General features: G+C 35.6%; 1 protein-coding gene across 1 annotated transcript in view; it reads right to left on the bottom strand.

The window, feature by feature from the left end:
• Positions 1–21400, bottom strand: part of CORIN (corin, serine peptidase) — a gene marked incomplete at both ends in the record, with an annotated part of 119193 nt that overhangs the window by 50748 nt on the left and 47045 nt on the right. The window contains 2 exons of the mRNA XM_079534872.1: positions 1896–2009; positions 11234–11415. Coding sequence (XP_079390998.1) covers positions 1896–2009; positions 11234–11415 — 296 coding nt within the window. The remainder of the gene's footprint in view (positions 1–1895; positions 2010–11233; positions 11416–21400) is intronic.

The following is a 21400-nucleotide window of genomic DNA, read 5'->3' as shown; positions in this document are numbered from 1 at the left end:
CCCTCCTTAACTAAAAGTTCTTTCCATTAAGCAATTCAAAGATAATTGCCTATACAAAAAAAAAAAAAAAATTGATTCATTTTATTTTCAAACAATGTTGCAGGTCAACTATTTCTATCAGTTTGTAATACACATTGTACCATAATATGGGAAGTTCAGAATCTTGCAGGAATTATTTTGCAGCACATTCTCGTATCAGGAAAAGTAATAGTAGTTATGCTTAGGTCACAAATACTATGTTTAAATCAGAATACAAAAAAGAATATTTCAATTCAGATTTTTACTGCATGTTTACAGAAACATTTTTCAAGATATTGTTTTTATAAAATCTTTATAATATATAATCTTCTATAAAATCTAAAACATTTTAATGCATCCAATTACAACTGCAACCTTCAGCCTTTTGAAGTATATCAGAAACTGAAACAATGCAGAAAAGGGTGGGGAGTAAACACATGATCAGGGCTCTACTGTGGTAGGGAAACTTCTCAAGAGCAAAGGAGTACAAAACAGAACTGGCTAAAATAAAGACTTGATTGGAACCAAACTTTTGAATAAAAGACCTAACTTCAAGGCCACTGTTTCTGCCATGTAACTGATGATTATTTGACAAAAGTTCAACTCCACCCAACACTTACCAGGTAATATATAATACATATATATATATATATATATATATATATATATGCCTATAAACTCTGTCATTTACAGATAGGCTTTCTTTTAAAGGTATTCTTGAATAACTCATTATTTTTATAACTCTTGATTTTTCAAGATATGTAATGTTTTACACTTGCATTAGTAATTTCTTCTTTTCCCATTTCTAATGGAACTTGAAAGCCATAGCTCTCAAGTTGATGCTGACAAAAATAAAAATATGCAATATTTTCAAAAATACTTTCAAAAATACTTTCAAAAAGAAAAATATTCAGTACATTTTAAATAGTAGAAAATATATAAAACTCCAGTCAAATAAAAGGCTATTAAGCAAAAAGCAAGCTCTAGCCTTATTCATACTGAGACCCGGAGGAAACTGCAGCCATCCCTTGCAGTCTCATAGATAAAATCTATCATCAACTTTCTCAAAAGTGGCTTCAGGAATCTTGGAATGCCCAGCCTCCTTACAATACTAATCAAAACAAGTCCTCTGAGGGAAAAATGAACTGCACAGAAATTCAGTTCCATTTCTGATAGTTTTCAAAGTCTGAATGCACAGCACTGTTTTGTGGCATCATGTCCTATAATAGTCCCTACTTAGTCCATGTTCCAAATTCTCCTTTTTTCATTTTTTTTTCTTTTCACTGTTTTCATACTATAAATTTGCTCAGCTTTTCTAAAGGTGGTAGGAGTCCTAGGATGTTCTTGTCAACACAGAAAATTCGTACTCTATAAACTGCTACAGAGAATGAAATAAGTATTAAGCATGTACTTTTTTTTTTCTCTACTGCACACTATACTGAGATTTACTTAAATAAACCACATCCAGTACTGAGGGCAAGAGAACTTTCTAAGCAGATAGTTTTGCTTCTGCTATAAAAAGAACACAAAGGTCTAGGAAAAAAACACACCTAGCAGTTTTCAGTTCGCTACTAGAACTGCATGCTAACAACTCATTTAATAAGATGCCCAAAATATTAATGATTTCCACATGGCTCCTTTCAGAAATACAGTTCTAAGCTGATAATGAAATCTGCTTCCAGTCATAAATTTTAACAGATCTAAAGCATTCTGCAGCAAGAGTGGCTTTCTCAGTGTCAACTGAGAAAGTCCAAATGTCAGTATAAGCAAATACTGTGCAAAGCTCTTATCCTGTTCCAACAGACTGCTTTAGTTTTTAGGCTTCTCTGAATGTATTCAGTACTTCAACAGAACTCTGCAGACTATAGGAAACTTACTGCAATGGACCTCATCACTCCAGTCATCACAGTCATTGTAGCCATTACACTGCAGTTTCCCTGGAATGCAGATTCCACTGGCACACAGGAAACTCTTCTCTCCTCCACACAGTGCTGGAAATGAGCAAAGAATGAATATGTTAGATTTTAAATATGTGCTAAAGAAATAAGTAGGAATTAAAGATATTTAGAAAATGATGTTTTAATTGATATACACTTAGGCAACAAACTGCAAATCAAGCAAATTCAAGCAACTTCAAGCTGGCATTTTCATCTAAATTTTGTTATTTAAAAAACAGGTATCTAGACTAAGTTTATCAGTGAGATTCAATCAAACTTTACCTCTAACATGCACCTCTAAGGAGCAATTCTTTTAATACTGACTTTAGGATTAAACCAGCACTTCCCATTAAATGGATGCTTTGGATTAAATATCCGATTATTGTTAACAACAACTACATCTTTCCAGTCTACTTGTTCAGGCAAAACATTACAAGGTAAAAAGGCTTAACAGTTCATGGTACAGACACTTCCCATAGGGGAAGGATTCTTCCAATCTCTTATAACTCTCAAAGCGCTAGAAGACAACCATCACTGCTATTGAATACATAGGGAATTGAGATATCTATAGAGAAAGAAAAAAAAAAACAACACCAAAACCACAACCCTAGAGCTTAGAGTATCCAACAGGAGATGCATTTGCAGAGTTTTAACATGTTTTTCTAAGCCTGAAATATTATTTTATCATCCTCAAGGAAGAGGACAGTCTTTTGTCTACTGACAACAAATCCTTATTTGTAATAAAAACTTACTTGGATAATTTACATTTTTTTCCTATTACAATTCCATGTGAACTCTCCACTTGGCCATGATTATGCAATGTTATTTTCCATTTGTGTAATGGAGCTATGGTTCTTGAAGTGAAAACTACTTACGCGTTTTATTTTGAAGGATTCTAACTTTACAGGAAGGTGTACAAAATAAGTAAGAGACACATGGTGTCTGAAAAAACGATAGAGAATCTCATAATGTATGATAACATTATATTTCCTGTATTGTAATTTGATCTTTTTGTTCCTCCAGCTCTCTGCCTTATACCACGCACCTTCTGATTTCTATGCTTAGAATGCACTATAGGAGAAACAACAATCCTTTCTCAATGTGGTCTCTAATTCCCTAGTAACAAGTGTTTATCTCACAGTGATATCAGGTTGCTGTCTATGAAAAAGAAGATCACATAAAAAATTGTAATTCATCATACAAGAAAGACTATTTAAGGTTGATAGTGCTACATCATTTGACTTTGACACATGACATTCTTCTGAACTTGGAATTTTATACAATTTTCTGCATGTGCAAAGAAGAAAACAGCATAAGTATGACATGGATCAAAAAGAATTGTCAGTGGAACCATCTTGATTTGTTTATTGATCTCTACCATCAGTACAGTTCTTTATTTATAGAGACCGAAACAATAACATTTTATGTGAAAGCACCAGTATTACATAGGAGAACAAAAGTTAAGAAAGAAAAAAAGAAAAAAAAGCAAGGATAACTATCCATTTTTCTTAGAGTTTGGAAGAACAAAGAGTAGGGAGTCAAACATTCATTTCTGAATTGCGGAAGGAAATGTTTCCATGCGCTTGTAAATCACTCTCATCCTCCCTTCCTAATACTTCCCTACCCTACTTTGCTTCTATCCATTCTGAGTTCCATTACAATCCACTTCATTTCTTAAGAAGCATCTTAAGACACTTTCTAATGTGAACATCTCCCTGTTTATCTTGGGTACATTATAGGCAAACAAGGGGAAGAATGAAATCATAATCATAGCTGTTCTTCTCTAAGTCTTAACACTCAGTAGCAAACAGAGGGAACTGTAAGAACAGTTCATTTCACCTCCTGCTGTCTTCTCAAAGACCGTGACTGGATATGTTTGGTCCAGTCAGTGTAGTGATCACATGGCAATGAGAGCATATACACTGTGAATGATAGCTCCGATTAAATTAATTTCTGCTTTCTACTAAGCTTGTGCAGAAAGAGGTTTCTGGAAGGTTAACAATTTTATCATACCACCAAATATCAGATTTTAATAGAAAAGATAGAATCCCTGTCTTATACAGCAAAACAAACTACTGAAGAAGACATGATATTAGATGAAAGGAACACAAAGGAAGTGGAAGAAATCCTTGCTAACAGAAAAACAATTTGCAGGTATTTGCTTCAGACCTTTGCTAGGAAGTTTTACAGTCTGGAAAATCTGAAATACCTGAGTAAACGTCACCAGTGGAGGAAAAAAAAAAAAAGAAAAGAAAAGAAAACCCACACAAAGTGCTTTACTTTACCTCCATCCACTATAGTATTAAAAATGTCTATGAAGTGCCAAAATCATTTATGTGCTGTAGTTCTCAGCTAGATTACTGGAATGCCACCTATAGAGGGTTATGTAGGCAGGTCTCTGGAAAGCTGCAGAAAGCACAAACTGAAACAAATATATTATTTGCCTGCATTTACAGGTAGTAAATAGTAGTAGTTAAGTACTGTATATCTATGAAAATGACCATGAAAAGTGCAGGGGGTTTTTTGTTTTGTTTTTGTTTTTTTTCAAAGTGAAGAGGCGACAATGTAGGCTGTCTAATACTATGAAACAACTAGGAGGTAGCCAACAAAATTGTCTTAGAAAAGCAACTAGTAGTACTTTTTATTTAATGTTGAGATAAGTTGTAACACTACAACAGAACACAATGGATGCTAAAATGCATGCAGATTTGTGAAACAATTCGAAAAGAACAATAAAAATTTAACAGTCAAAAACTACTGACAAGTCCTTTAATATCGAACAGATGGTAAATGCAGGAGGACTTTGGAAAAGTAGTTCCCTATTCTATTCTTCTTTGGGCATGCAGTTTTAAAGCCGCTTTTGAAGACAGCGTTACAAACTAGATGGACTTTTAACCTGATTCAATATAGGCATTCTCAGAGTCACAATAGCACAAAGGAATCCCTGTATTGTCTTGCCTCTGGATTTTCATCACCTGCTTCCTATACTCCATGTACGCTGTGGTACAATGCATCATGTAGCTGTCAGCTATAGAAAGATTTGATATTAGGATCACAATCACAGAGTTAGGAGAGCTGACAACTCCTTCCCCTCTATGGTGGAAGAATGCAAGAGATCTTCTCTTCCAATAAAGTGAAGTGGCCTAAAAAGCCCTCATGAAAGAGTCAAATCTAGAACTGTAGCAGGCAAAGAATAAGAAGGCACGCATAATGGAAGAAAAAATTAACTTGAAAGACATAAAAGGTTAAACAGAAGTAAAGAATAAGTGCTTGGAGAAAGATATCCTTCACCTGTGAATGTTTTCTCACATGAAAAACTACACAATTCTGAAAAAAAAAATTGTCTCAAAAAAAATTCAATATCATTCTTTCTGGTCTGGCAGCTGATCAGTATCAGTGTTAGGGATACACAGACCATTTCTGTCTTTTTTTCACTGCTTTAAGTGAGTGCACAGAACCACAGAATATCCAGAATTGGAAAGGACCCAACGAGAACAGTTGAGTCCAACTCCACATAGGACCACCCCAAATCCAAACTCTATGTCTGAGAGCATTTTCCAAATGCTTCTTAAACACTAGCAGATAGATGCCATGACCTGGGGAGCCTGTTCCAGTGCCCAACCACCCTCTGGCACAGAGCAGAGAATAATCCCTTCTTTTGACAGTTTAGCAATGCTGGGCCTGATGCCCCCCAGGATATAGCTGACCATTTTAGCTGCTGACTCATATTTAAAACACTGTCAAACAGAACATCCAGATGCTTTTCTGCACTGTTGCTCTGCAGTCTCTCTTACTGCTCTCTTCAATGTTGCTCCAACCCATGTGCAGAATCTGGCACTTGCCAGATTAAACTTCATGAGGCTGGTGATTTCTCAGCCCTCCAATTTACCAAGATCTCTCTGCAAGACCTCTCTGTTCATGAGGGAATCAATCCTAATTTTGTTTCGTCCACAAACTTACTTATAGTGTCCATTCAATTTCTGCATTCCGACCACTTATAAAAACAATGAAGAGAACTGGCCCTAAAATGGAGACCTGTGGAATCCCACCAGTGACCAGCACCAGTCTGATGTAATTCCATTGCTATAACCCTTTGAGCCTGACCCATCACGTTACATTTTTTGCCTAGCTGTATGCCAGACATTTGTCCAGTAGAATACAATGCAGGAGTACAAGAGAAAGATAATATCTTCCTGATTTTAAGAGCTTTCTCTGAAATTCTGTATTGGATGTGAATAACACATAGTTACTATAGTATACTAGTAAGTATACTATACTAGTGTGTGTATATATATATATATATATATATATATATATACGTACATACACACATATACACACACACTAGTAGTATATATACTAGTAACTATAGTTACTTTCTCACTAACTATAGAAAAATAAATACTTGGTTGTAATCAGATATTGACTAGACTCTCTTCTGCCTGAGTCTATGTTCTAAGCTGTTTCTCAAAGCAAGTTCTGTGAATTCCTAACAATGTCCTGAAAGATAGACCAGGTACCATGTTAAAAAAAAAAAAAAAAAAAAAAAAAAGTGTGGTGTTCCAATTAAATGCTTCTTATCCAAATTAAAACAAGCTAAGAGCTCCTAACGTGTCATCTTCAAATGGCTGAAAGAGCTTACTCCAGTTATTCATGCATTTAGTTCTTTCATGCCCTTGAACACTGCAGGGGATTTACTGACTTATTTCTAACTAATTCATGTAATTCATGTGATTTTGCCAAAGAGGGAGATTATTTGGGCTATCAGCAATCAGAAAAACTTAATTAAAAGACCATCCAACTGAAAAACTACTGCAATAGCCAGTGTTTAAAAGTTCACAAAAATTTGTCTCAAAGATAAGATTTCTGAATGTTATTTATAATTTCATGGATTACTTATAATTTTATTGATTTTGCAGTTTATCATTCCTTTTCTTCACTATTATTATTATTTATTCCTTTCTTTTTACAAATTTAAACTTTAACTGCTGATAGGAAGATATGTGCATTTGCAGTATGTAGGAATTATTAGAGTACCTACAAAAGACACTTTCTTACATTGTTCAAAACACACACACACACACACACACACACACACACACACACACACAAACTAGCCAGAAAAAGCAAAAAAAGCAATATATTTCAAGAAACTATCATAAAGAAAAAAATAGTCTCTGAATTAAGACTGAAATCGATGGCAATTACTCCAAAAAGAAAGAGATCCTGACCATAGTGGAAATTGGGCTAAAAATTATATTAAGAAAATATGCTTTAATATATTTAACTTTCACTACTTGAAACATTGCAAAGAATATCCACAGAGAGATAAAACCTTGTAAAACAAAACTAAATTTGTTCTTTAAAAAATGATATGAAAAAAAAAATTATAATTTGGCACAACCTGTAGCTATTTATGGATGCTGTTTTTTTTTAAGAAGGGAAGCCTTGGCTTGTTTTATTATACATTTTTATTTGTATCTCTTGGAACTAAAGTGCAAATAATATGCAAGATAATGCAATGAAATTTATATTCAGCATTTAAATTTTAATGCATTATGTCTTTTATATGACTTAAACAGTATTGTCTGTTACAAATCTTATAGTTATGAAGAACAGCTCAGGCCTCTTGGGCATCACTTTTTAACAAAATAAAAAAAAATTCTTAATATCTCTTCAGTGTAATGCAAAATGAACATTGCCTGACAGTTCTGTATTGTTGCTTACAAAATTTCACTGTATAAAGAACCAGAAGATTCATATTCTCCGCTGCTTTTGAAATAATTTTGCCATCTAGATTCATTAAAACACAATTTCAGGGTTTCCTGAGAGCTGCATGTTACTGCAAGTCAGATCACTGTGACCTTTACTTCTCATTCAAGCTACTCTGCTTTTCTCTCTGCAGTTTTAACACCACCAGCTGTGTTGGCTGGTCAGAGCATATGAAATAACAGAAAAGCACAGAGACAGTTGAAAGAAGGGAAAACAGAGCTGAAATATTTGTACGAGTAGTAAGGATATGCATAGCAGGCCCTAGGAATGTTTCTGAGATTTTTTTGCCCCCACGAATGCATTACTGGACTTGCAGAATGAATGCCTGCCTAATGATGCTTGCCCTTCGCTCACTCATTACACATTTGAGCTATGAAACCAGTTCTACTATTTATCTTAAATATCTGTTAATATCTATCTTAAATGCAAAGAGCCATTTAATCTTTTAATCTTCCATCTGATCTGTTGCAACCCTGTCAACAGTAATGCACCTTTTTAATCCGTCATTCATTGTAAAAAACTCAGATGGTTTTACTATAAAGGTACACAGATCAAATTTTCCAGTATATTCAATTTTTCTGTGGACACATCAGGTATATATGCTACAAGTTTCTTCGTAGTGGCAAAGCACACTCAATTTACAATGACTTTAGTAGAAAAAAATAGATTAACACCAGCAGTGACAGATAAACAAGTGTATATCTACTAGGTAATCCCAATTCCAGCTAATGAATATTTATCAGGAAACCTGCTACTTGTCTGCAGGATAAACGTTCTAGATTCTAACTAGGAAATCTGCCAGACTCCAATGGAGCCTGGAAAGTCATGAGAGGTTTAAGGTCTTTTTTGAGGAAGGATAATTTTTTTAAAAATGCGGAGGGTGTACAGTATTTAGTCATAATCAGAAAAAGAAAACATCAGAAAAGGAAATTGTTTTGGATTGGATGATGCTAAAAAACTAGGTGTAGCAACCAGACCTTTTCTTTTTTTTTTTTTCCTCAAATAAATGCAATAAAATCCTAAAGCCCTGCAAGAGAATTACTCCATCTCACATAACAAAGCATATGAAAGGCATATGAAGGCAGGTAAAGCTTTCTCTGCATGCAGTCTGGAATTATTAGTCCCCAAAAGAAATCACGAAGTCGGGATATAAGCAGCTATATGTCAACAAAATGCTCCTGGAATTTCCAGGAACTGAGTCCTGTAAAGAACGTGAAGAACACTTGCAGCTGAGCACCAAGTGCCAAGGAGATGGAATAGTTAACCCTGCTGCCTGATTCTGCTGCATTCAGAGAAGCAAATGCTTTTAAAAACACAAATTTAAAATACTTTCAGCATTGATTTATTTCTCTAGGAGAAACATCCTGAGAGAAACCCAGGTTCCTACCATCTTCAGTCAAAAAAGAACCACTTCAGAAACATTTCATGTGAAAAAATGTCAAGATATTCTCTAGAGTCAATCATTTTTACTTGAAAGCTATTTGTATCCAAACACCATGCAAAACAGTTCATGAATAAATTAATTTAAAATGCCTTTTGTTTTATAAAACAGCATGTCAGAGCTGAAAAAAATACACAGCCTGGGTCTCTAATCTGTCAGATAGGGCACTTCAGCACTAGCTCTAAATCTTTCCTTTAATAAGAAACAGCAAATTTCTCATGTACTTTTCTGTCATTTATATAGTTTACTATCAGAGAGATGCAAATTCTACCCGAAAGATTATGGAGGAATAATCAACCAGGCACTAGTTTAACATGCTTTTCTCTAGTGTTAAAAAATAGTGAAACTATAATTTTAGTCAGAAGATACCCTAAAACTTTCATAAAGCAGCAACTTCTCCCAGTTTGATCTGAAAGTTCTAACATTGTTTAGTTATGTTGAGACTTTTCAGAAGTTCAGCCAGATATAATTGGTCAAGTAAGAACAGGCATATTTATATCATGCCTTGTATTCTTACATGTACCACGTGTGCATAAAATCCAGGTCTCTAGTATCCTGCTCCTTTTTCAGAATTACATCTCATTCTGTGGTCAGTACAAGTGTACTCAACTAACGATATGCTAGTCACTGATCATCACTAGCTACTCTCACTGCTCATTGTACAACTCTTTACCATACTTATGTATACATTCCACAGTCTCTTCCCTTATTTATTATTTGAAACCGTCATAAAGACAAAATGATTGTATTCCCAACACCTAGGATGTCAGGATTCACTATGGTATCAAAGGCATCAATATATATACAGTTACAACCCTCCAAGCTAGAAGGACAGTTTTATTCCCATTTCACAAAAGGGAAGCTGAGGTCTAAAAAAAAAAATAAAAATAAAAATAAAATGTATATATGTGTGTGTATATATATATATATTTATATATATATATATATGTGCTTCCTCTTTGAAGAAGCATAAGACCTGATTTTTCAGCATATTTAGCATATATTTGTTTCATACAATCAAAACACAGCTCCCAGTGGCTTTCAATTTGCAATTTGCTCAGAAGCCCATAGGAACATTACAGAAGTCTTGTGTATAATATTCATTTTTTTCCAGTAAGCCCTCCACCTTCAAGAAAACACTATCTCTGTGTATTTTGTCATGTCAGCCATTACAAATGTTCTCATAGGGGAGGACAGATATCGGACAACTGTCTCCATTACTTCATGACCCCTAAAACATGCTCTAACAGATACAAAGAATTTGATCTACAGGCTATTTTTAATCACACATACTCAGATAGCCAAGGAGATACCCCACGCTGTAAGATCTTAACTTTTCATTTGAAGGCACACTGTACAACCTCGTTGATTTTTTAACGTGCATGAATGCTCAAGTTTTTTTTTAAACAAAATTGAAAAACTATTTCCATCATATCATTATTTATAGTCTGTTATCACTCAAAAGTCACTTAAAAAACTGGAATCTACTGATGGACAGCACAAGCCTCTGCCACTTAGGCTCATGGGATGATGAACAGCAACAGCACAGTTTCAGATGCCAGTAAGAGAACTCCAGCAAGGGGTAAGTGAGAAAAAGAACCAAGTCAGGATTTCTGCTGTCAGGTCTAATCTCAAATAAATTTAGATCTAGAAAAACAGAGCAGCATCAGTTCCGGGCTGAGTTTTATAGCAAGGATAAAGAAGACATTTGAAATTTGGACTGTGTATCGAGTTCCTGCTCCAAATACCTAACCTGTTATTATTAGAGCTTATCAAAGAAATAGTCAGCAGAACATTTTTAAGGGGCCTATCACTTTTCTCCTAACTTCGTTCTCTGGAACAGCTCAGAATTTCTAATGCAAAGCCAATTAGTCAAAGCAGCTGAAGTATGGCAAAACTATAACATACTGATAACCAGGTTTATCATAGTAAATTGAATTAACATAATAACAGAATCAAGAACAACAGCTTCATTCCAGAGCTAATCCTACAGAATTAAAAAATACATTACGTTATTAAAGAGGAACTCTTTAATATAGTGCAAGATTTAAGAACAGAAGCATACATTGCTTTCCTTTGTCTTGGTGTGGCGAGAAGCATACTCTTTCAGTTGTGTCATTTTCAGTTTGGTTGTGGAATTGAGAGCACTTGAGGAATTCTGGCCAAGAAGCATTTACCATCCCTAGGACTGGTTCACACCCTTCTTTTGCTGCCTCACAAAATGTCCTGCATGGCAAGAGGACTCGACTAGAGAAAAGAGACAGAGAACAAAGACAAAAAATGATTATTATTCTAATAAACAGCTACATCTTGAATTTAAAGAAAATGAAAGTAATTATACTTCTGAAAAATTTCACTTTCTAAAGAGTCGCACCAAATCTTCACTACCTCACTGGAGGTGATATCAGCTCTGGCTTTCAGTCTACATTTAAGGTCCTATTAAGCAAGAGTAATTTCTAAATTCAGCACTGTACATGCTGAAGCTGACGTTTACTGCAGTGCACTTTGCGTTTCTTAAAATATTCTAAAATAACTTACCAGGAAAAAGACTGGAAGCTACATTACATTCATAATTTATGAATCAATAACCAAAAAGCAGAAATTGCATACAAATTATAAGCATGAAGTATTTCAGTCGCATTTGAAGCAGTTAAAGTTTACTCAGGCACAACTGAAATTGGGGCACATATTCCTGAGAGAATAATGAAAAATATATCTGGCTCTGATTACAAGTAAAATGTTATTTTTTGAAAACATGATTATCCATCACTGGGCTATTTTATTAAATAATATTATATACATTTCAATTTTTTACTGACATTGAAATCATTGTTTTCTCATTCAGAAAACAAGAATAATGGATTTCTAAAATATGTAATACTCAAAGTGTGATTATAATATTATCTTAATGTGTACTCCTTACATTCTTAATGATACCTCTGGCTTAATAATATGATATTTATTCCACCCAATGTGTATTTACTTTTAAGCAGTGAGCACCAAGAACGGGAAGGCATTGCCCGTGAATGTTTGTTGGCACCACACTTTGAAGGGAAACAAAATGGCTTCAAGTGAGAAATATCAGCTCCCAGTGAAGGAAAAAAAATGTGAACAGAGAAACAGAAATACATTTAATTCTTAAGTACAGCTCTCATACAGAGCAAATTGATTCAGCTCATATGAGTTCATGAGATCAAAGGGGTTGCATCCAAGGGTACTGAGACAGCCGTCCAGCTGCTCTTGCAAGGTCAGCCTTCTCTATCTTTGAAAGGTCATGGAAACAAGGAAGGTCACTTAACTGGAAAACATCAAGAGTTGCACTCATCTTCAAAAAAAAAAAAAAAAAAAAAAAAGCCAAAAACATCAAGCTAGGTACACTCAAGGTACACTCAAGTTGTAATGACGTAACCTTGATTCAGTCCCAACAAAAATGGAATGAGTCCTCCTCGAACACACTTCTGGACATAGCAAGATGATGATAACTGGGAACAGTTAGCACGAATTTATCAAATGTAAACCACGGCTGACCAGCCTGGCTTTTGTACTGAACTGAGAAAGTCCACAGTGACCAACAGTTTTGTTACTTAATGTAGTGTTTCTATTAGGATTACAATGTATATAGGAATAGAGAAAAACACAGTTTCTTTAGAAACTATGTGTATAATCAAGATGCTATAATTGCAATATAGTTGTTTAATCAACAGATATCAAGATGTTGTAATCACAATATAATCGAGAGAATCAAGCAAGGTAGACAATGATCACAAAGAGAATAAGCGGAAGAGCTTACCCTTCGGCTGAGCTCACCAGAAGACACCAAGAGAAGGGATCTCCAGAAGAGATCCTTCCCCTCTGGTAGCCAGCTCTTAAATAGGTCTAGGAGAGGCAGAGCCAGGCTCCACCCCTTCCGGCAGCACAGGTGAATTGCCTTCACCTGTGCTCCTCTGGCTGACTCATGGCTCGCCTCAGGTGATTAATCAGAGGTTCAGGCCGTGACTCAGCAGTTCCCATACACTATGTGATACCAGAAGCAACTCCTACAAATAAAAAGCTGCCAGAGATGCCTGACCACCTGTGCTAACATGGAGAAATCAGTATAAAGCAGAACATTTTCTTGCATAAGTATTCTGACATGAGTGTATTTGCTTTCCTCTGCTTAGTATCTAACAAAAAGAATGTGCTGCCAGTGTTGTTACCAAATTTATTACATACACCAGGTTGGAACAACTAGTTCAAAATAGATATTGTTAGAGATATATTCTCCAGATAATGTTAAATACTTTTACACAATACTAGATTGAAATTATCAGATACATTACAAGGGCTTTTATCTCTAAACCTGTCTCTTTGCACTTCCCTAGCTGGCAACTTCCTTGTTGCCTGAAAAGAACATACATTCTAGAATAATACTTTTCACTGCCAGACTGTGATGTGTTGAAAGGCACAAAAATTCAGCACCAGAAAGCGTATAGCTGGCTGTTTACAAAACCAAGAACAAATGGTTACTCCTGCTGACAGGAAGAGCTGCCACTTAGTAGCTCTGCACATTGTCCTGCCAAATTGAAGGTTTACTATCTGACCTGAAATGACTCTTCAGAAAAAGATGTTCTAAAACAATGTTCTGTTTTTCGCTCCGTCTATTTTAATAGGAAGAGTCAGAATGGACGCAGCAAGAGCACTGTGGTAGCTGTCACTGACTCTTGCTTGGGTCTGAGAAACGCCCTAAATGAAGAGGCTTTTACAGGGCAACTGATAGTCTCAAATCGTTTTCTTTTAGTGTTTTGGACTTAAGCTTTTCATTTTTAACTAATCATTTTTAATGAAACCACTGCTTCTAAAAGTTCTATTTATATAATAACATGAGCAGTCCTAGTAGTTTAACTGAGACTCTTTAACATAGAAAAATGCCAGAAGCAAAGCCACTACTTGCTATGGATGATGCTTGAGTTCCAAAAACTAACTGTAAGAAACAAGATGCTACATAAGTTAAATGAACTACTGATTTGCCTTATTTGCCAGAGTGAGCCATTTAATTTATTCAGATTGATATGCTTAGTGTTAACTTATTTATTTTCTAGAAAAATATACAAAACACTTTGACACTATATCACAGTGAAGACAAACATGAGCAGTTTTTCACATCATCAGATCTAAGTTATTCCTACTGGTCCAATGGAGCATATCTGATGACCTGAAGGCAGTATATTCCACTGACTTAGTTTTTCAAAGAAGCAATAGCAGGTTCATCAGAATCATACAATCAACAAGGTTGGAAAAAACCTCCAAGATCATCTAGTCCAAGCGTCCACCTACTACCAGTACTTCCCCACTAAACCATGTTCCCTAGTACAACATTTAAAAGTTTCTTGAACACCTCCAAGGACCTCTCTGGGCAGCGTTTCCCAGTGCCTGATCTCTCTTTTGGAAAATAAGTTTTTCCTAATACCCAACCTGAACCTCCCCTGGCACAACTTGAGATTGTTCTCTATAGATATATATATATATATACCTCTGGTTATGCAGAAGAGGTCGACTCCCACCTCACCAGAGCTTCCCTTCAGGTTCATTATTTCCAAAAGTCCTTCAGCACGTTGATCACTCAACATAATGGAAATTTTACAAACAGTTTAAAGATCATATTAAAATGTAACTCTGTACAGTTATACTTAGCAGTTTAGAAGTTTCTAAAAATGTTAGGAGATACGTAGTTTTTTCACTAACTAAATTTGCACTTCAGATGATTAATATCTATATAAAAAAAAATCTATATGACTTCACCTTACTTGTATAGTTCAGGCAGAACTCCAGGTAATATTATATTTACGCAATAATATGTTTAATCAACATTACAGTTCAGGGTAGATGTTTGGATACATACATAGCACAATAATATAGAAATTACTAAATTCTAAAAGACAACTGAGTAGTGATTAAATAAGCTAAGCAGAATTTGTAGTCTTGAGAGAAGCTCTGACAAACCAGAAAATATAGGATTACCCAGCCATTATTGCAATATTTGGTGTGGTTTCAATATTCAATCATATGTGCTGCATAAATTAAATATTTTCTGGACAATGATCAAGCTTAGTATGGACATATTGCTTAATCCAGTCAAGGATGAAAAGGTGATTAAAAATCTTCATCTTGATTAGTCTTTATTTACTGCCAGCCAGAGACAAATCATTAAAAAAAAAAAACCTGACAGGTCTATGGTAATCTTATCATCATTCATTTGGTGCCAGAAGCAGGCATGGAAGGAGGCTGCAACATACTTGAATGTAATTTTGCTTTTAAGGATATTCATGGAAATGATTCTTGCTGAAGGTGAAGTTTGATAAAAGAACAGATACATGAGATACTTTTGAATCTATGGGTGGTTTCTCCACTCCTAGAAGTTCACACCTCAGTTATTTCAGCAACATATAGGTGTCAACCAAAACAAAAAGAAAAGACGTGCTCTCAAGTAAAACAAAGTAGAGAAATAGTCTGTGGGTTTTTTTCATTTGCTTGTTTTTTTTTAATTTGTGTAACCCATTAAGCTATTCATCAAAAGAGATTTATATCAAGTACATATATAGAACACAGCATACTCTAAAGCTATCATCTTAACTGATATTAAGGTTCCAGAGAGGCTTCACACTGCCTGAGAGCAGATTATCTGATACATTCTTTTTGCCAATTATTTGAAGTTCTCTTCAACTGGAATTCAAATTGATTATAATACTGCATTGATCTAGTTGTTATCACTCACTTGAAAACATTTTACATTTTCAGATGAATTCAGAAATTGTTCTTCCTGTAAAAGCAACTTCTCATCTTTGCAATCACATTATGCATGGGGCTCATCAGTACACTTAAGTTGCTTAAATGGCTGTTTTGAGCACTAGAAATTATCAAAGAAATATATTACAAGAATCAGTAAGGAGAGAAGTCCTCCAGGCAACTATTTAACTGCTGCTGCAAAATTTCACAGATTTTCTCAAGGAGCAATTGTTTGAGTAGCTCAAAGTTTTGGCTTTTAAACTCAGCAGCCACTGAAATCAGTGTCTGTGATACGTCTTCTCTGGAAGCAGCAACAGCGTATGTAGATCTTGTTCCTAAATGTCCTTTTCTGCACTGCCTGGAGTTTTGCAATGTTTTACAAACATCTGTTTGTAGGCTATACAATAAGCTAGATCAGGTTAGGAAATTCATTACTGAAATTTTACAGATAAGACTGAGAGAACTGCTCTGGCTAAAGGTCACATTTGCAGTCTTGTAGACAACCTGACTCCAGTCAGATGGATTCATATTTCTTATAGTTACAGTGCTGGCTTAAGCATCTCTTCACTACTGTTCTTTCTCCACCTCTGTCCCTTCAGTTGTTCCAGGATCACTGTTGTTACCACACAGTAAGTTCTGTTCAAGTATTGAGCCAAGTTAAAACTGGATGGTATTTTGCTGGATTACTTATTCAGCCAAATCTATTGAACGTGTTTAAGCTGGCACAGTTACCAGAAAAATTATAATCATGCTACAGCCACAATATAGAGAACTGTGGGATGATTTATAGTATCATTTACAGACACACATGCTCAGGGTGATGATGTAAAGTCTGAGGCAGAATGATCCTTCAGCTGGTAATATGTTTGCAAGATAATACTGGGGCAGAGGGGAACAAACCAAAAAACCTAAGAAACATTCTGAAACTGTGAGAAGAAGAAAACTGAAATTATCCTATGTGTTTTTACACTTTCATGAAGTAACACCAGCCATTGTTAGTTCTAATCTTCAATAATACTTTGGGGAATTACCTTGCAGTAAAGATGCCCACAAAATATAAATGTCACAGAAGAAAATTTCTGCAGTAGAACAAACATCCATGCCCTGCTTTATTCTCCTTTTAGAGGAACAGCCCTTCTGAATTCTTTCTCTGCTCTCTCTCCTTGTACTCCAATGCGCAGAAAAGTATTTTCAGAGCTACTGAGCAGAGCTATGTGACGCAGGATATTAAAAATCTCAAAACTATGTTTTGATTCATGGATCTGCAAACAAATGGGCAATTAAGGTCTCAGTTGCATATAAGCATGAAAACAAACTGTGGCAAAGCTGTGTATATTTTCATTGTTCAGTTTTCATCTTTATCTTGCAAGTTATTTTGAAAGATTCTGTTTTCTTCTTTATTTTACCTCCAGAGATGGATTTAGATCCAAGATTTGCTTCTTTATATATTAGTAAACTAAGGAAAAAGAATGATCACTTTATATTTCTGTAATTATTTCGTTTGATAAAATTATAAACTATTATATCTGTATGGAAACACTTAGGGAAGGAGTCTTAACCTCCATACAACGCTTTGGTACTGAATGCAGAACTAGCTGCATATGTATGTCTGGCTTCCCACTTTCTTTTCAGGTCAAATGTGTACACTGCTTTCCTGAAGTAGGTTACAGTATATGAGAACAAATATGCAAAATTAACCTCAGAAGTACTTATAGGACCCACAGTCTGAGTCTAGCATCTTAAGGGGGAAAAATGGGCTCAGATTTGACACTAGCCAAAGGCAGCAGCAGCTCAGTTTCCTTAAGGTGAGAATCTGAAGAATGTCTCCAACTAAACTGTCTGGGGAGATTCCCTCTTGTCTGCCTGAGAGGGACTGAATGTAAGGATTTATAGCCAGTGCAGAAAGCCAATTCTCATTTGTACATTCATGAATATTATATCTGCTGTCATGATGGTGACTCTTACAGATGATTCACATGACGACTGCCCTTTCCAAGAGACTGAAAATGCCTGGTTTACACAATGAGAATGAAAGAGAGGATGGAGATACTGAACAGACTGCCTGCAGCATGGAAAAGCATGCAGTCTGTTTATAGACTATGAGAACTTGAAAGTTTAGGACCAAATAAGATGGAAAAAAATTGGAATAGAATCTCTTCTGTTGGTCCATATAGAAGTTTTTGGTACTTGTTTTTTTTTTTTTCCTCTAAAAATAACAGGGCTAACTAAAACAAGAACTATTCCTTAATAGATGTCATATCTGGTGGCAAGAATAAAGAGACAACTAAAGAGTTACGCTTGCAGAAGTCCTAGAATAGATCACTTATATCCAAGTGTATTATATATAATAAAGAGCTCAAACAGAACTTGAATAATGTTTGGACAGAAGAAGAAAATAGAAGTTTGTGATTTAAGTGAAAACAGAAATGGGAACAAATCCAAATACAGTTTGAGATTGAAAAGACTCCTTCCACACACCCAGAAATGAATAGAGGTGACAGCAGCTGCTGTTGAATTTTCTGTCTTCTGCACCAGCTGATATTAAACTTAACAGCATCTCCTTCATGCCTAGCAACACTTTTTTGACAGTGTAGCTAAACTCAGCTGATTATCATCAGAATGGACACATACATGTTCCACAATGTACTAACGTGACCAAAATGAAGCCATTTCTATCTGGAGCCAGAAACAAACAGAAACTCAGTGTTGCAGAGCATCCACTCTGATCCTGTAGCTATTTTCTGCACACAGCAGCACCACATGTTACAGCTGAGCTGACAGTACCCTAACAATCTAAACCACCTGATTTATATCTCATACAGCAAAATCATTTTTTCTCTTCTCCCATACCTAGCAAATTGCTACGTAAATGTTATCACATAGAACAGAAACTATTGTCACAAAAAAAAAAAAAAAAAAGCTAGCAAAATTGTTTAATGTTTTGGATTATAACTACAATTAGTTGAGATAATCTGACCTGAAAAAGGTAGCCAATGCTCCTTCTGAGATTTCTGAATGATCTCATCATGTAAGTCAAACATGAAAGTAAAAATGGGAGAGGTGCAGTAAAGTAATTCATTAGAGTTAGAGTTTAGCCAGGAATCCCTGTAAATAAATTTTACTAACAATAGTGGTACAATTATGAGCTATTTTTACAATCTTGTACTATCTGCCAAAACCACTCCTAAATAAAATCAAATTTCTGAAAATTCTATGTTTGATATTTATCATAAAAGTGCTGAACACATTTGTAATTTAGTTTACTCTGTAGAAACATCTCTTGGAAAAAAAAAAAAAAAGAAGAAACAGTTCCTAATATGCATAAGAATATAGGTTAAAAGATTTTTTTTTATGTTGGCAAACAAAATTCGCATCTGGCAAATATAAGCTGTCTCAGTGAAGCAGAGGTCCTCTGAACACAGCATTCACACAAAGTTATTTCAACCACAGCATTGCTACAGAAAATCTTTAATAATGGTGAGCAAAATGGTGATTAAGTGGGCAGCAGAAGCTACACAAGGAAACTGAGTACTTAAGCACTGCGACATTCTAAGACTTCAGTCTCTGTAGCTGAAAATTCTAGACTTGATGTTGTTCCGAGAACCCAATACAATTAGGCCATGTTTGGGAAGCAGATTCTACGTACTTTAGAAACAGGGCTTCCCTACAGCACTGCTACCTACAAGGCACTAACCACAGCATACAAAGTAGCTCTGCTCTGCACAGCTTACACTCTGTGCCCAGCTGCAATATGTATTACTATGACCAGGATTAAAAAAAAGGCACCCAAAACAACACTTTGCCTAAAGGATAGCTTCCCATTTCCACAAGATATTTTGATACATACCCTTACTTTCATATTCATCTCCAGAATGAATGCTTCCCTGTGGATTTCAGACTACTGCAGAAAGGAAGACCTCAGGTACCAGTCTACAAAAAAACTTATGAGCTATGTTTAGTCAGCAGTTCTAAAGAATCATGGACATTCCTGTCATTCATTTACTGTCGCTACACCACTATCAATGAGAATAAATTCGTTGTTAAATCAATTATCATACTGCTTCCTCACAATGAAGTTGTTTCACAAACAACTCAAGCTGTCATGAGCAAACATTGTCATTAAAGAATGAAGCTCTCCCCTCGGACTTGTTTCTGAACCTCCATTCACTTCACTTTTCTCCCTCATTCCCAACTTAATTCAGATCAGTTTCCTCATCCAAGTTATCATGGAACTGACTAATGCTACCAGAACAAGGAAATGGCAATGCTGAGCTGGAGAAAAACAAGTACAGAAACAGAACACTGATTCTGCAGCACTACCAAAATAAAATCAACTTAAAATCTACCATGAAACAGTCTGGAACATGTCCCCTTGAGATGTTGTGGAACCTCTGGAAATGGTCCTGAGCAATTTGAACTATCTTTCAAGTTGGCTCTGATCTGAGCAGGGGTTTGAAGAGGTGCCTTCCCACCTGCATGATCCCATGACTGTACTTTGTCTGCCCTGCTCAGGTAGCAGGTTGTGGGATACTATACCACTGCAGCCTCCAGCAAGGCAGCTGCAGCTGCTCACAAGAAGGGGAAACATACTTAACATATCTCACTAACTGAACTCTCATTAGTTTTTCACTGCAGATAGCTTAAAGGTATTTTTTAATAAGCTGTTCATTAAGAGAGGCCAAGCACGAGCTGAAAAGTATATGAATTCTTAGACAACCCTTGAACAAGATTGAACAGTGGCTACACTGTTCAATCTTGGTTTTATTAACTCCTGCACAAGACAGTGTACCCATACCTACTAGAGAGACTTTTTCCCTCACCTACATCTTTCTGGTTTCGAGTCCAGATGCAAAAGTGTGATAGGAGGCTATCAGCGTTGATTCTCCTGCAAGTTTGTGGAAGTGTAATGTTTTACTGACAGCTTATGTTACATTTTATTAAATGAAATAAAGCTCACTTCGTAAATGCAAGTGTGTTTTTCAAGGACATATAATAAATTTTCAAATTAAAGAAAGGCTGTGTTCACCCTATGACTTGCCGCAAATAATTATTTCAGTTAATTAAATGATCAGTATCAGTTTATCAGAAATACTACATTGCACGCATAGGAGAAAGTAAGAAAGACCTGTGATTCCCTGGTAACATCCCCGCCTAGAGAGCAGACACTTATCATAGGCAGTGCACACAGAAAATCATTAAACCAAGTGGGCTGGAGGCAATCAATCAGTAAAATATGCATTCATAAAACAATCAGTCCTCTTGATTTCTGACTCCTTCCCTTCTCTTAAATCCCCTGGACAGTGTTGTGAAATATGTTTTCAAAGGGATGTTCCCATGCCCAAAATGTCTCAAAAAAAAAAAAAAAAAAAACCAACCCACTCCTATTCTTGATAAATTTAAAAAATCTGTTTCATCCTTATCTCCTCCCAGCACACACACTTTGACAGATTATTTTGTGATTTGGGAAAGT

This window comes from Tetrao urogallus, assembly GCF_951394365.1.
Source record: "Tetrao urogallus genome assembly, chromosome: 4".
Classification (NCBI taxonomy): domain Eukaryota; kingdom Metazoa; phylum Chordata; class Aves; order Galliformes; family Phasianidae; genus Tetrao; species Tetrao urogallus.
This window is presented reverse-complemented; position numbering and strand designations above follow the sequence as displayed.